Genomic DNA, 14,584 nt, shown 5'->3' with positions numbered 1-14,584 from the left:
TCGGAAGTCGTAGTAGACTAATAGTCCGCTTGGAAAGAAAGGCATGGTGGCTTCGGCCGCCATTGGGAAGCATTGCAGATTCCGGGATGCAAAAGAATAAAGCGATGGAGCATCCAGATGAGTTGCTGAACGGATCTCGGATCGATGGTGTCAGATGCAATTCATGGGTACGTACCGCCCCATCTCAGAGTTGGAATTAAACGTGCTCTGATTGGCCGCACCCGGAACAATTCGGGGCCAATGGCACTGTGGCCTCGAATTCAAGGCATCATCGGCCCCAGAAAGCTTTCTGAATTCTGAGCCGAAACCTCATCGAAAGATTTCACAAACACCTCATACAACTCCCTATCCTCCACAACTCCGCCATGGCGTCCCGGAGACTAGCTTTGAACCTCTCGCAGGGGCTGCGAAGCCGGGCAGCTCTCTCCAGAGCGAGCCCTATCACCCGGGGCTTCGCCACGCCCGCCAGCACCCCCTTCGGCAAGACTCAGACGACGACCTTGAAGAATGGACTGACGGTACGCGAGCCATCTCATCCGCCCATCCTCCCCGCCGCTCAATTGGCCTCGACCCGCCTGTCGCAAATCGATTCTGACGTATACATTCTAGGTCGCTACCGACTACTCCCCCTTCGCCCAGACCTCGACCGTCGGTGTTTGGATTGACGCCGGCTCAAGGGCTGAGACCGACGAGACCAATGGCACCGCACACTTCCTCGAGCACCTGGCCTTCAAGGTAGGCCATTGAACCGCCGCCAATGCGATGAACGATCCCACGCTGAACAAGTACCCAGGGCACCGCGAACAGGACGCAGCAGCAGCTCGAGCTGGAGATTGAGAACATGGGTGGCCACCTGAACGCCTACACCTCGGTCCGTTCCTCTCGACCGAAACCCCATCAAATAACACCCATATTGACAATGGCATAGCGCGAGAACACCGTCTACTTCGCCAAGGCCTTCAACTCCGATGTTCCCCAGTGCGTCGACATCCTCGCCGATATCCTCCAGAACTCCAAGCTCGAGGAGTCTGCCATCGAGCGCGAGCGCGACGTCATCCTCCGCGAGTCCGAGGAGGTCGAGAAGCAGATGGAGGAGGTCGTCTTCGACCACCTTCACGCCACTGCTTTCCAGCACCAGTCCCTCGGCCGCACCATCCTCGGCCCCCGTGAGAACATCCGCGACATCACCCGCACCGAGCTCACCAACTACATCAAGAGCAACTACACCGCTGACCGCATGGTCCTCGTCGGCGCTGGCGGCATCCCCCACGAGAAGCTCGTCGAGCTCGCCGAGAAGAACTTCTCCGGTCTTCCCTCCACCGGCCCCCAGACCCAGGCTTACCTGCTCTCCAAGCAGAAGGCTGACTTCATCGGCTCCGATGTCCGTGTTCGCGACGACAACATCCCCACCGCCAACATCGCCATCGCCGTCGAGGGTGTCAGCTGGAACAGCGACGACTACTACACCGCTCTCGTTGCCCAGGCCATCGTCGGCAACTACGACAAGGCTATTGGCAACGCTCCTCACCAGGGCAGCAAGCTCAGCGGCTTCGTCCACAAGCACGACATCGCCAACAGCTTCATGAGCTTCTCCACCAGCTACAGCGACACCGGGTAAGCCACAATGTGACATTTGTGCGCACCGCATTACTAACAAATTTGTAGTCTCTGGGGTATCTACCTCGTTACCGACAAGCACGACCGTATCGACGATCTCGTTTACTTCGCCCAGCGCGAGTGGATGCGTCTGAGCCGCAACGTCTCCGAGGCTGAGACCGAGCGTGCCAAGGCCCAGCTCAAGGCTTCCATCCTCCTCTCCCTTGACGGCACCACCGCCATCGCCGAGGACATTGGCCGCCAGCTGGTCACCACCGGCCGCCGCGCCAGCCCCGCCGAGATCGAGCGCACCATCGACGCCATCACCGAGAAGGACGTCATGGACTTTGCCAGCAGGAAGCTTTGGGACCAGGACATCGCCATTAGCGCCGTCGGCAGCATCGAGGGTCTCTTCGACTACTCCAGGCTCAGGGCCACCATGAAGCCCAAGTACTAGACGGCAAAAAGGTGGCGATGGGCGGTTGTGATTTCGAAGGGGGGTTTAGGGTATAGAGTGTATGAGATACCGTTACAGGCTAGTGTATCATAAAGACTTCCCTTGTTCATATGTCGGTGACATTCGCAAGCGTAGCACTTCGACGGCTTAATTCTACTTTGTTCCCACGCCCGGCTTCAGCTATCCAGGTGCGCGGCCCCAGGAAGAATGAGATGTGCTGCCCTACTTGTGTTCGGCGCCTCCTACCAAGATAGACACCAGGGTATGTCTGTGCGAGGAAAATGGACGTCTATCTCACTTACACGATCTGGGAACGACTTGCTGCCGTCGACATTTGACGAGACTGGGGAAGCAAACCGGAAGGGTACGGTAATACGAATCGAGAGGCTCCCTTCCAAGTCTCATTTGCACAGTTCCAGATTAGCATGGTTCGTGAAAGCATTTCAGTCTCTATATCCAAAGGCTTTTCTGGTATAACTACAATAACATCAAGTTCACCCGCCCCAAAACCCACTTCGTCTCCTTTTACTTTTCCAACTCCTCACCAGTGAGTGACTGTGTCAGGTTACTGGCGGTTCATGTGCTCGATGCGAATCTCGACGGCTCTGCGGTGGGCCTCTAGCGCTTCGGTCTTGGCGAGCTGCATGACGGCGTCGCCGACGTTGCGCAGACCCTCGGCCGTCAGGTTGGAGCTGGTGATGTGCTTGACGAAGGAGGCGAGGTTGACTCCGGAGTACTGCTTGGCGTATCCGTAGGTGGCTGTTGTCGCATGGTCAGTAAGGACGAACACAATTTTGACTTCCTTTTTCAAGGTGAGAGAGAGAGAGGGCGGCGGGAAGACTTACGCAGAGAGTGGTTGACGCCAGCAGAGTAGTCGCCCACGCTCTCGGGGGTCCACTCGCCGATGAAGACGCTGCCGGCGTTCATGACCTGCTCGGTCACCTTCTCGGCGTCCTTGATCTGGAGGATCAAGTGCTCCGGGGCGTAGTCGTTGCTGATGCGCATGGCCTCGTCGACGGTCTTGACCTGGATGGTGACGGAGTGGGCGATGGATCCGCGGACGATGTCGACGCGGGGGAGGGCCATGGCCTGGTTGTGGAGCTCGTCCTCGATGGCCTGCAGCTGGGCCTCGGTCAGGTCAATGGCGATGAGCACGACCTGGCTGTCGACGCCGTGCTCGGCCTGGGAGAGAAGGTCGGAGGCGACGAAGGCGGGGTTGGCGTCCTTGTCGGCAATGACGAGGACCTCGGAGGGACCGGCGGGCATGTCGATGCTCACGCCGGCGTTGGTGTCGTTGCTGACGAACATCTTGGCGGCAGTGACGAACTGGTTTCCGGGGCCGAGGATCTTGTCGACCTTGGTGCAGCTCTCGGTGCCGTAGGCCATGGCGGCGACGGCCTGGGCACCGCCGGCGAGGACAATGCTCTCGGCGCCGACCTTGTGGGCGACGTAGACGATCTCGGGGGTGAGGCTGCCGTCGGCGCGTGGCGGCGAGGCGAAGACGATCTTCTGGCAGCCGGCCACCATGGCGGGGACACCGAGCATCAGCGCGGTACTGGGCAGAACGGCCGTTCCTCCGGGCACGTAAAGGCCAACTCTCTCGATCGGTCTTGAGAAACGGCTGCAGACGACGCCCGGCATGGTCTCGACCTTGAGGGGCTTGTCCTCCTTTTGGGCGGCGTGGAACTTGCGGATGTTCTCGAAGGAAATATCAATCGCCTTGATGGACTCGGGTGACAGCTGCATGGCCTCCTTGGGGAAGGGGGCCTTCAGAACGGGGGAAGTCAGAGAAGTGGCCTTCTCGAACTTGTGAGTGTAAGACAGGACAGCCTTGTCGCCGCCATTTCGGACCTCGTCGATGATGGGCTTGACAATGTTCAGAATGGCATCGGGAGACTTTTGTGAAGGGCGCTTGAGAACTTCGTCGATCTCTGAAGCTGAGGACTTGGAGAGGTCATATCTGCGCATTGATATCCTCTCATCAGACTTCTTCTCTTCCTTGACTGCCGGTGCAGCTGCCGGCGCAGGGGCAGGGGCAGGGGTGGTCTGAATGCCCTCCTTCTCCGCCCACTTGCCCTTCGCATTACCTGTCCTCCTCTTGACCTTGAACGCCTTGGCATCAAGATTCCTCTCAATGTCCGCCAAACTGACGCCGGCGCTGACGGCCTTGGCAAGAGCGAAGTAGATCACATCTGCGGCCTCGAAGGCAACCTCTTCCGGTGTCTTGGCGTCACAGAGCTCTTCGGCTTCCTCCATGATCTTGGCACGCAGAAGCTTCTCGTCTGAGAAGAGGCGAGCAGTGTAAGAGCCGGCGGGGGCAGACTTCTTACGCGACTGAAGGGTCTGCTCCAGACGGGGGATACCTGCCAGATCACCGAAGCACCCGTGCTGGTCCAAGTGGCAGAAACGGCCAGTCTGCTTGACGACGAACTTGAGGGTGTCGTTGTCGCAGTCGAGTCCGATGCGGACGAGCTCTTGGGTGTCACCGGAAGTGGCACCCTTCACCCAGAGACCGCGCTTGCGGCTCTGGTAGATACCGGTCCGGGTGCGGACGGCCTCGCCAACACTCTCGGCGCTGCTGTACGCCAGGCCCAGCGCAGTGCCAGACTCATCAGTGACGACGGTAGGGATGAGACCGTCGGGCCGGTCCGACTTCCAGAAGGAAGAAATAAGCTTGGAGAGGGAGAGCTTGTTGGTCTCCTCCTTGGAAGCCGTCAGGCCGTCGGACGGCAGGATGGGAATAGCATTGCACTGCTTGGAAATGTCGACAAAGTGCTCGAGGTTTGTCTCAGGGACAGGCTTGAGGAAGAGGTTCGGCAGCTTCTCCACCTTACAGCGCTCGATGAAAGCTCCGAGATCACAGACGGTCGAGTCGAAGTCCTTGACCAGCACGGCGTGCTTGGAGGCCGCTGACGTGGAGACGGCGGCGGTCTTCAGGACGGAGCCCACCCGGGATCCGAACTCTTCGTACTGCGACAAGTTCTCGGGGGAGACGAAGACCATGCGGGCGCCGGCGTCGAGGAGAGAGACGACGTCGTCCTTGGATGAGATGCCGGTGACGTCAAAGTAACCACGGAACTCTGCGTTGTGCTGCTTCAGAAAGCGGTGGAACTTTTCCAGGGTCTGGTCGTTGGCCTCGAAGAAGGGGGCGCCGAGTACCGAGACCTGCTCGCGGTCGAGGCCGTCCAGCTTCGCCAGACCGGGCGGGACGGCCACGCTGATAAGGAAGGGGAAAGGCAGTGTCGTCTCCATGGCGGGCGAGATTCTTTCTGTGAGGGGTTTCTCTCTCTCTTCTCACATATAGGACTGCCAATGGACAGGAGAGTTTGAGACACGGTAGAGTTGAGGATGATTCAACCCGAAGTCAATTGCGGAAAAGAAGCGGAATGTCACTCTATAAGATAATTTCAGTGACTCAATTCCTGGAAGAGGTCCCGCCACTAAAAGTAAAAATCCTCAGAGTGTGACACCACCACTTAGCGGGCATGGAGTCCTGCATCGGCGTGGGCGGGTGTTGTGGTGGGGCAATTGCCCATCTGCCCCTCCATGCAGGTTTTGGAAGGTCATCCAATCCACGCCCTGCCGATTTGCCCGTCAAGACCCCTTGTCCATGTGGGATTAAGCTGTGGTCAGTGCGTCAATCGCAGCCTCCGGATCGGGCTATATATTCCCCGACAAGAAATCGGAGTGAAGACCTGACTGGCCAAACCATTAACGCGCCGAGGTTTAGGAGCTACTCTTCCAACCGGCGAACCTCGACGACGACAAAAATCATCGACGACTAAGTGCGACTATAAAATTTCAAACTTCTTAAAACGACACGTCAACCTGAGATAGCTCTTACCCTTTTGCGACTTTAATTTGGGGCTTCTTTGAGGCAGGACCGCCCGGGCGCGTCGTGATTCATCTACCTGTCCATCACCTCCAACCCGATCACAACCAGGCAATGCCATCACACCATCTTCTCGCAACCATCTAACCTCCTCTCACACACCGCTGCTCCGCAGCATCGCCAAAAAGATGGCCTCTCAAACATCCGACCCCCAAACAAACGGCGTGCCCGCCTCGTCAGGCGCCTCCAGCTCCCAAACCGCCAACAACACCCAAGCCACAGCAGCGACCGCAACCACAGGCTCGCAGCCCCCCTCCCAGTCCCAACCGACGCAGTCCACACAAACCCAGCAGACGCAACAACCAAACGGCCAACAACCGGCCGCCCCCCAACAACAGCAGCAGCAACAACAATCGTCCTCCTCAAATCCCCTCGGCGCGCAGGCCCCGCGGCCCCGCGACTCGCGCATGATCGAGCTCCTCCTGACCTCCCAGGGCGTCACGTCGTACGAGTCCCGCGTGCCCCTCCTCCTCCTCGACTTCGCCTACCGCCACACCTCGAGCATCCTCAGCGACGCCATCTACCTCTCCGCCGACCCCTACACCTCTCACGCGGGCTCCAAGCCCTCGGCCTCGGCCGGCGCCACCGCCGCCTCCATCCCGGGCTCCGGCGACGCCGCCGTGAGCGCCAACGCCGTCAAGCTCGCCATCTCGTCCCGCCTGGGTTACCAGTTCCGCGGCGGGGGCGGCGCCGGCGGCGTGTCCAAGGACTGGCTGCAGGAGCTGGCGCGCGAGCGCAACAAGACGGCGCTGCCCAAGGTCGCACAGAACGAGTGGGGCCTGCGGCTGCCCAGCGAGCGCTTCGTCCTCAGCGGCGTGAGCTGGGGTCTGAAGGACGTGTGGGAGGAGGCCGGGATCGACGAGGACGACGAGGACGAGGACGAGCAGGACGTCGGCGGCGCCATGGAGGGCATCGAGACCACGAACCAGAACACGGCCGACGAGGACATTGGCGGGGACGGCGTCGAGGGCGGCACGATGGAGGACGTGTTCGGCAAGGATGTGGACGAGGACGCGGCTATGGGAGGAACGGCCTAGAGGAAGCGCGCGGTCCCTTTCGCGAACATTGTCTCGCCCGAACCCGATTATCAACAGGCGATGATGACCGAAAACCACGGCGCGATTTTCCACCAACAGGGAAAAGCACAGGGAAAAAGCCAAAGGTTACAATTGAGCTGGCGAAGTTGAGCTGGCATGTATTATGTCAGCCATTCATGGTTATGCTAAGGCACGGTATGGCCTCGGAGTTATGGGAGGTACAGGAACAATTCAGCATCGCTCAAAGCAACTGGTCCGGAGCTTGGCTGTTGTCATGGTTCTCAGCAATTCTACCGGTACCATGCTGAGCTCCAGAGCAGGCAAACATAGGAGAGAACCAAAAAGAAATTTAATTCGGAATGAGAGTAGCAGCAAGCAATACGTGACAATCATGGAGTCGAGTGATGTAGTGTCTATTCATTAGCCACTACGGATAGAAAAAGATCAAGTCCAAACGCCTCCCGCTATGCAAAGCAAATGCTGGTTTCCACGCATCCAACTGCGCTTATGTTCCCCAAACCGCTCCTCTAGAAGTCCCCCCGGAATACAGTATACAGAATTTCGGATCGCAAGATTAGTTCGCACCTGTAGAGACATTAGGGTTATACACCGCGGCCTGTTCCTCCTTTTTAGCACACTATTTCTGCACACCTCTTTCAAGGGTGAGATGATTTACCCCAGTGATCAACTCAGCGCCGACGTCTTCCATGAGCACCTTTTGGGCAGGTGCGGAAGACTGATTTTCCTTGTCGTTGGGCTGAGGAGTTTTCTCTCGCTGAGCTCGCACGCTATCGAGGTCCGCATCGTCATCGTCTTCTTCATCTTCCTCTCCGGCGTCTTCGTCGTCGGCGTACTCGTCCTCCATGATGGAGGCGGCTAATTGCTCGTCGCCGTTAACGCTTCCGCTGAGAATGCTCTCTCGCTCGTCGCCGTATTCATCGATGGAGCCCCGCGAAATGTAACTCTGTCCCATTTCGTCACCGATTTCCTCTTCGTCGTCATCGAGATCTTCTTCAAGGTCGGCCTGTTCATCATCATCAGAGTCGCTTGCGGAAAATTCATCCAATTCCAACGGAGTGTCCCTCCAGTAAGTGAAGTCGGTGTATTCCTCTCCGCCACCCTTGACCAAAGTGCTGACGGGCGGGAAGAAGTGGTCCACAACTTCGTTGATGTTGATGTAACTCAGCTTGAGCTTGTTCAAGGTGAGCAGATCAAGAGACACCTCGGCGTTGGAGTTGATGGTAAAGATGCGGTTTCGGGGAACGTCTACCGTCCGGTACGATATTTGGTCCGTTAGTCTGTTCCCGAACCCAGCGTAGAACGGCGTTCGATCCGGACCGTACAAGTGACGAATGTCACGAAGGGTAGCCATCTTGAAGACATGAGGCTTTCGGAGGTACACCTCACGCCGGAGAGCTGCCATGGTCCTATCCGGCGACAAAATTGTCGGCCCCCGTGGCACTCGGTACTCTCCCTGCTGAATGCCAGCCAAGTACGCCCTCGTGGTGTCAGACTGACCAACTGATCTACTAGTGAGGTACATGATGTTGTAGCCGTTCGCGACGATGTCGCTGTAGAGTTTGGCGACGCCAGCGTGCGTCCAGTCGCGACCGATCATGTTCAGCACGTGGCCCAGCGCATCCGACTTGGTGATGGTGCCGTCAATGTCCGAAATGACGACTGGTGTCTCGTGCTTCCAGAGATACATGTTGGCCTGGCAAGTCGCCCTGTTGACCGTGAAGCTCATAGTGTTCTCGCCGGGCTTCAAGCACAGTGCCTTGAGCTGGTCGCTGGTCAATCGCAGCGTCTTGGCGTAGTTCAAGTTAGGGTCTCCCGCTGTTGACTGGGGCGGAGTGGTAGGCGGCGTATGCAAACCAGAAGCGCCCACGTCAGACTCGGTCCTTCTATGGCTGGGGGTGGGTGCAGTGGTCGTCACGTCGCTACCATCGCTGTGATATCCGGGATCCGACGCAGCATCAGCTGCAACAGCGGACGAGGAGCCATAACCAGCCTGCATGGTCTTCTTCTTGGCCGCTTCCTTCGCCTCTTCACTACTGTAGATCCAGATGTTGCCGTGCTCGTCCATGCCGAAAAGGGATCCGATGTCATAGTTGCCCTCGAGCTCCTCAGACAAGATCTTGCGTGCGAGGATCTCGGCGCGGAAGATATCCTCTTCATTACTTTTGAAGCCAGTCATATCGAGCATGAGGTCGCCACTTTCCGTGACATGAGTGGGAATGTTGTTGGCGGACAGCTCCTTGGAGAGCATCAAGGCTCGCTCGCGCGCATCTTTCGCTGGCAAAGGAGGAGGGCTGTGTGATCTGTCGGACATGGCCCATTCGGCAGGACCCTCGCCATACTCGCGTTCGCTTGCGCGAGACTTGCGCAGGATATCGTCGCTGTGAGGTCGCCAATCGTCCGATCTCGGTCGTCCGTGAGACAGGCCCGGTGACGTCGACAACGGGGTGAAGGCGCCTGCGACTGTTAGCACGTGAATGCGCGACGAGGCTCTATGGGCAGCAAGGGACGAACCAGGATCCTGCGGAAGGGTTGCGCTGTGAATGACTGAAGGTGGAGGACGACGAGGTTTCCTAGTGTCGTCGTCGAGGTCCAACAGGTCCGGTTCCCCAAGGCCAGGCGCGGAAGGGTTCTCGGGGTTCAAGGGAGGGCTCGATGCCGGTGATACCAGGGGCGACGTCTGAAGATCCCTGGGAATAGTGTCGCTGGTTTCGAAAACGAAGAAGGCCTCTCCTTCCTCACCAAGTTTCATAGAATAGTTCTGCTTGACCCCGTTGACCTTGAATTCGACCTTCTTCTCGTAGGGTCGCAGAAGAGAAAACTTTCCAAAACGAACGTGGAAGGGCGAGCATGCCAGAGTACCATCTTCTTGCTCAACAACAATAACGTCAATGGCACCACTCAGGGTGGCCGGGTTGATAGAGTTCCATGTCGACGACACTGAGGCGCTGAGATTGCGAACGTACTGCATGTTGGCTGAAGAACGGCGCCTTCTTGGCGGGTTGGAGTGTGTAAATCTTGATCGAAGGGCGCGAACGCAGAGCCGGGACACACAAACGGCAGAATGGTGCTTCTCAGGACGAGATGCGTTTCTGCGTCTCGAGCCTTCGAAAGGTCGGTAGACGGCGGGTGAGATGAGCCGCCGCAAAGATTGTGGAAGCGCAAGCGTAACTGTTGAGGAAAGTCGTACTATGGAGATACAGGGTTCGTGGGTGAGTGGAAGGGTGGGAGTGAGAAGAAGAGCCGAGGACGATCGTTCGAGAGCGCAGCGAGCAAGGGAGAGGGATCTGTAGTTTCGCAGCTTGCAGGGTATGCAGTCGGGTCCGGGAGAGAATGGAGGGCGGAGAGATCAGTCCGTGATGGAGGGCAATGTGCTAAGATAATAAGGCACGGTGACTGAATCACGGTTTAAGGTTTGAGCTCGCGGGGTTGGACGAAGGAAGAATGGGAAAAGGAACGGTCAGAGGCTGAAGCAATGGAACCTCAAGGTCTCCGGGTCTCTTGTATCGTCGGCGGGAGTTTGGGCCAGCTGTTGGAGGCCAGTACGAAAGGGAAGGACTTCGGGGCCAGAATGGTGCAAAGATGACGAAGCTGGACCTTATGGGGACGGACTTGGAGGAGGAGCAGGTGCGACCTCACTGCAGAAGAAGACGGACGATGAGTTGAACGGGGCGGACATTCGGGCGGGAGAAGGACCTGGCGGGCAGCAGACAGGGGGAGCAAGCAGTTCACCCCTGCTTGTTGGACTGGCCCAACAAGCTAACGTCTGCCTTACTGGCCAAGGTGCTCCAAGATGCCGATGGCTAGGCGGTTTCGGTACAAGCGCGACCGGCCAGCTCGCCCACGTTTGATGGTCTCTGGCAGCATGCAACGCCTGCCGCCGGATCATGTGAATGTGGACATTGTGGACAGCGCCAGGGACTCCCAAATATCTCCTGCCTTTCTTTACTGGACTGGCCGCCCATAACCACGTCTTCAGTTCCTATTACAGCCACTAAAAGAAGCATGCCCTGGCCGACGAGGTTGAGGCGACCTGGTCTGGCATGCGCGAAGGGCCGCCGGTCTTGCATGCGATGCAGAGCACGCTAGGCCTTGGACCGAGGCCAATTATTAGTTCTCTGCAAGCCGACGCTCAATCCGCCCGAGGACCATCAGAATGCAAAAATTTTTATCATCAGCCACTTTTCTATTCATCTTCTCCTCATGTTCGTCTTATTCTCGTGTGTTCTCTGGGCCCGTGTCGTCCAGGACCTGGCCCTAGGCTTCCGAACATCCATGATCATCTCACCCGGTGGTTCAGCTCCGGTGCCCCAGACTGACATCGCCAACAAATAAAAATGTCATGGGCCCATTGTTCACCCCAAAAACCCGTCAGCTCTCTCTGTCACCCAACATCTTTTTTCCCTCCAGGCTCCAGCCCCCCTCGTTCGGCTTCATCGTATTCACAGCGCTCAGGACGTCCGTACAAAACGGGAGTATCCAGCACATGATGAATACGACACCCCACACTCTCACTCACCTAAACTGGGCCAGTCTGCTGACTCGATTGTGTAACTGAAGAGTACTCGTGACACCTTTTTTTGCGGGTTCGGGTAGGATTCTCCTCCAGGCCTTCAGGTCTTGACTCCTTCACTGTTTTCTCGCGCTCATCCTTTCCCATTCCCCCAAAAGAAACTCCAGCCAGCTTGTCCTCTGCTGATGTCATTGCCCAAGAAAAAAAGTTTACCCCTCCATCGTCCAGAACACAGGCGGCCGATTCTTTTTTTCTGTTCCTCTCTCCCCCGCACACAACCATGCTGTCATCTTTTTTTTGACACCCAAACTCAAAAGGCTAGGCACATCGTTGCCGGTCTCGTACCTCTGGACTTCTGAGCCTCTGACATTAGACCCCCTCTCCTCCGTCATTAGACCCTCATCGGCTTACCGTCCGTCGTCATTGACGAAACCGGCACTGAAGGGGACGAGAAAGGGAATTTGACCGCCGAGGAAACCGAGGTCACCTGTGCAAGTGCAAGTGGGCGCATGAATCACGATCCATGCGACAAGGAGACCCGGCTCTTGTGTCCTCCATCTCCATAAAAATAATGAACATCGAGAGAGGGGAAAGGGATGAGAAGAAAATAACTATACAAAAAAGGAGTGAGGCTGTCGTCCAATCCCGAGCTGGGTAATTCCGGTCATGGCGCACAGTGTGCACTTGCAAGCCAGGCATACCCATTCCTTCGTCGAAATCAATTGCCCCTAGGATCTGGCATCGCAAAGCTTGGCGGCGGCCTAGATGAAGACATAATTTTCCGGCTTGCAGATGCCACGCCTTCGGACTGCATCTCAGCCCATTGAGAATGATTGGTTGCTGGCCATGGCAACGACAACCTGCTGCCACTAAAGGTAACCGTTGGCAGTTGTCTTTTGATACTGCCTGCTGTCCGCCAGTTCCTGCGCAACAATATATGGTCAAATGATGAATTGATCAATTGATTAACGTCTCCTTGTCTTTATGTTACAGAGACAGTCCAGCAGCGACTTGACATCAACAATTGAAAGGAAACGAACACGGCTTCACTCAGAGAACACCATAATACCGATAATAGTAGGATGCAATTGGAATCAAAACTTTTTTCGTCTAGTATTCGAATCTTGAGTCGTGGCTCACTGTCCAGCAACTGATCCATCCACGAACTCATGTTCGGAGCCCATCTTCCCCCTCTTGAACGCCCGTCATCCCATATCATTATATCGTACATTTACTCAATCTCCAGAACAGCAGGGGCCTTGACCTCCTTGCCCTTGAACTTCTCCAAACCCTCACCACCCTGTCGAACTCGTCAGTTTGTGTCATCTTCATAGGATAGGAGCATTGACTTACGTAGCTGAAGAGAGGAGAAACCTCGATACCGTCCTCGGTGCTCTCACCAGTGACGATGCCGCCGGCAGCCTCAACCCAGCGCTTGCCCTGGAGCATGATGTCGCGCTTGCTGGTGTCGGGATCGTCCTCACCGGTTCCGCGGGCGTTCTTGAGGGGCGAGAACTCGTCCTCACGCTTGACCTCCATGGAGGCGAACTTGCTAAGCTCCAGCATGGGGAACACGTCAAAGACGAACTGCTCCAGCTTGATGCCGTTGGGCTTCTCGGGCTTGACGGTCTCGCCAGACTTGAGGTCGGCGTAGGGGATCTTCTTGCGCGCAATGTGGTGGGGGAGCTTGTGAGCCCACTGGGGGATGCTCTCGAGGAAGCGGAAGGAGTAGTAGTGGTTCACGATGTTGGCGGCGCGGAACTTGAGGACGCCGGCCTGCTTGGGGTCCTGGGCCTCGGCCGTCTCCTTGTCGATCTCGGAGTACTCGACGACGTCGGGCTTGCCGTTCTTCAGCAGGATCAGGCCGACGGACTCGGTGGCGTTGCGCTTGCGGACGACCTTGGTGGTGATGTCGACGTCCTTGGAGGCGGAGAAGCCGATGAAGACGGGGTCGGCAACCTTGACCAGGCAGTTGTCGACGCAGTAGGCGTGGATGTGCTCGATGCCCCTCTTGCGCATGTCGCCCATCACGTCCGAGACGACGAGCGCCTGGTAGATACCACCGTTGCCGTCAGGGGCAACGGCGACCTTGCCCTTGGACTCGAGCAGGATCTTGCCATCGTTGGAGATGCACGGCAGAACGCCCTGCTCGAAGATGAAGACGTTGGCCTTGTCCAGACCGAAGTAGTTGTTCTCCTGGAAGTACTGCTCCGTGGGGCCGCGAGTGGGGCCGGAGGTCATGACGTACCACGGGACGACGGCCTTGCTGGCGCCAACCTTCTTCGCGGCAAGCTCCTGGACCTTGCGGATACGCTCGGCCTGGATCTGGAAGAGGGACTTCTTGCTGGGGAGGCCGATATCGTAGCAGCCCTTGGGCGCGGAGCTGCCGAGTCTGGTGCCCTGACCGCCTGCCATGAGGACGACGGCAACCTTGTTCTGGCCGATCAGGTCGAGACCCGACTGGTACCACTTCTCAATGTCTTCGGGCTTCGAGTCGAGGATACTGGCGGTCGCCGACTCGGGGAGGGGCTCGAGGCCGGACTGGGTGGACACATCTTCGGTCTTGGGGGGATTCAGGGCGCGGTCGGTGATCTTGTTGATGTGCTCGGGGTCGAAGCCGGACAGCTGCTGGTAAAGAGCAGCCTTCTCGGAGGTGGGGAGGTCATCGTAGAAGGTGAAGACCTGCTCCTGGCCAGCCTTGGCGTACTTCTCCTTAAGCTGGGAGAGCTGCTCAGCTGAGGGTTCGGTGGCAGCAGGCTTGTTGGAGCCAATGTTCAGAGCAGACTTGATGGCATCCATGATGGGTGGTTCGTGTTGGGTATCTCGATGGTAGTAGGTCTCCGCTGTGTCAATTGGAACTGGGAACAACCAGATCGAGGTCTGATGAGATGATTAGAGAAAAAACGATGATGAACAGCTGAAGCAATAGGAGAAAACAAAAGGCGGAGGGTCAAGTAAACAGATGGAACTCCCGTCGACAGGCAGGTAGCTCACCTTACTTGTAGTCCCCGCCAAGGACCCCTCTATGGTCCAAATATAGTGCCAGAATGGGTGGTGTGGTTGTCAAGGTC

The 14,584-nt window shown here is 57.3% G+C and overlaps 5 protein-coding genes across 5 annotated transcripts; 2 read left to right on the top strand and 3 right to left on the bottom strand.

The window, feature by feature from the left end:
- Positions 1–365: 365 nt before the first annotated feature.
- On the top strand, positions 366–2,053 carry CkaCkLH20_06755 (mitochondrial-processing peptidase subunit beta; the record flags this gene model as incomplete). Its single annotated transcript, XM_038889472.1, has 5 exons — positions 366–518; positions 610–735; positions 794–871; positions 929–1,614; positions 1,666–2,053. 5 exons carry the CDS (start codon positions 366–368, stop codon positions 2,051–2,053), a joined length of 1,431 nt encoding a protein of 476 aa, XP_038745284.1.
- A 565-nt stretch (positions 2,054–2,618) lies between these two features.
- On the bottom strand, positions 2,619–5,305 carry CkaCkLH20_06754 (uncharacterized protein; the record flags this gene model as incomplete). Its single annotated transcript, XM_038889471.1, has 2 exons — positions 2,619–2,812; positions 2,899–5,305. The coding sequence occupies 2 exons, from the start codon at positions 5,303–5,305 to the stop codon at positions 2,619–2,621; spliced, it is 2,601 nt and encodes an 866-aa protein (XP_038745283.1).
- Positions 5,306–6,073: 768 nt separating this feature from the next.
- Positions 6,074–6,982, top strand: CkaCkLH20_06753 (transcription initiation factor TFIID subunit 9; the record flags this gene model as incomplete). The annotated part of the gene is made up of 1 exon (XM_038889470.1): positions 6,074–6,982. The coding sequence occupies one exon, from the start codon at positions 6,074–6,076 to the stop codon at positions 6,980–6,982; it is 909 nt and encodes a 302-aa protein (XP_038745282.1).
- Positions 6,983–7,556: 574 nt separating this feature from the next.
- On the bottom strand, positions 7,557–9,971 carry CkaCkLH20_06752 (nuclear elongation and deformation protein 1; the record flags this gene model as incomplete). Its single annotated transcript, XM_038889469.1, has 3 exons — positions 7,557–7,598; positions 7,659–9,457; positions 9,515–9,971. 3 exons carry the CDS (start codon positions 9,969–9,971, stop codon positions 7,557–7,559), a joined length of 2,298 nt encoding a protein of 765 aa, XP_038745281.1.
- Positions 9,972–12,744: 2,773 nt separating this feature from the next.
- On the bottom strand, positions 12,745–14,312 carry CkaCkLH20_06751 (UTP-glucose-1-phosphate uridylyltransferase; the record flags this gene model as incomplete). Its single annotated transcript, XM_038889468.1, has 2 exons — positions 12,745–12,813; positions 12,867–14,312. The coding sequence occupies 2 exons, from the start codon at positions 14,310–14,312 to the stop codon at positions 12,745–12,747; spliced, it is 1,515 nt and encodes a 504-aa protein (XP_038745280.1).
- Between the last annotated feature and the right edge of the window lie 272 nt (positions 14,313–14,584).

Source organism: Colletotrichum karsti (genome assembly GCF_011947395.1).
Source record: "Colletotrichum karsti strain CkLH20 chromosome Unknown Scaffold20, whole genome shotgun sequence".
In the NCBI taxonomy this organism is placed as follows: Eukaryota; Fungi; Ascomycota; class Sordariomycetes; order Glomerellales; family Glomerellaceae; genus Colletotrichum; species Colletotrichum karsti.
This window is presented reverse-complemented; position numbering and strand designations above follow the sequence as displayed.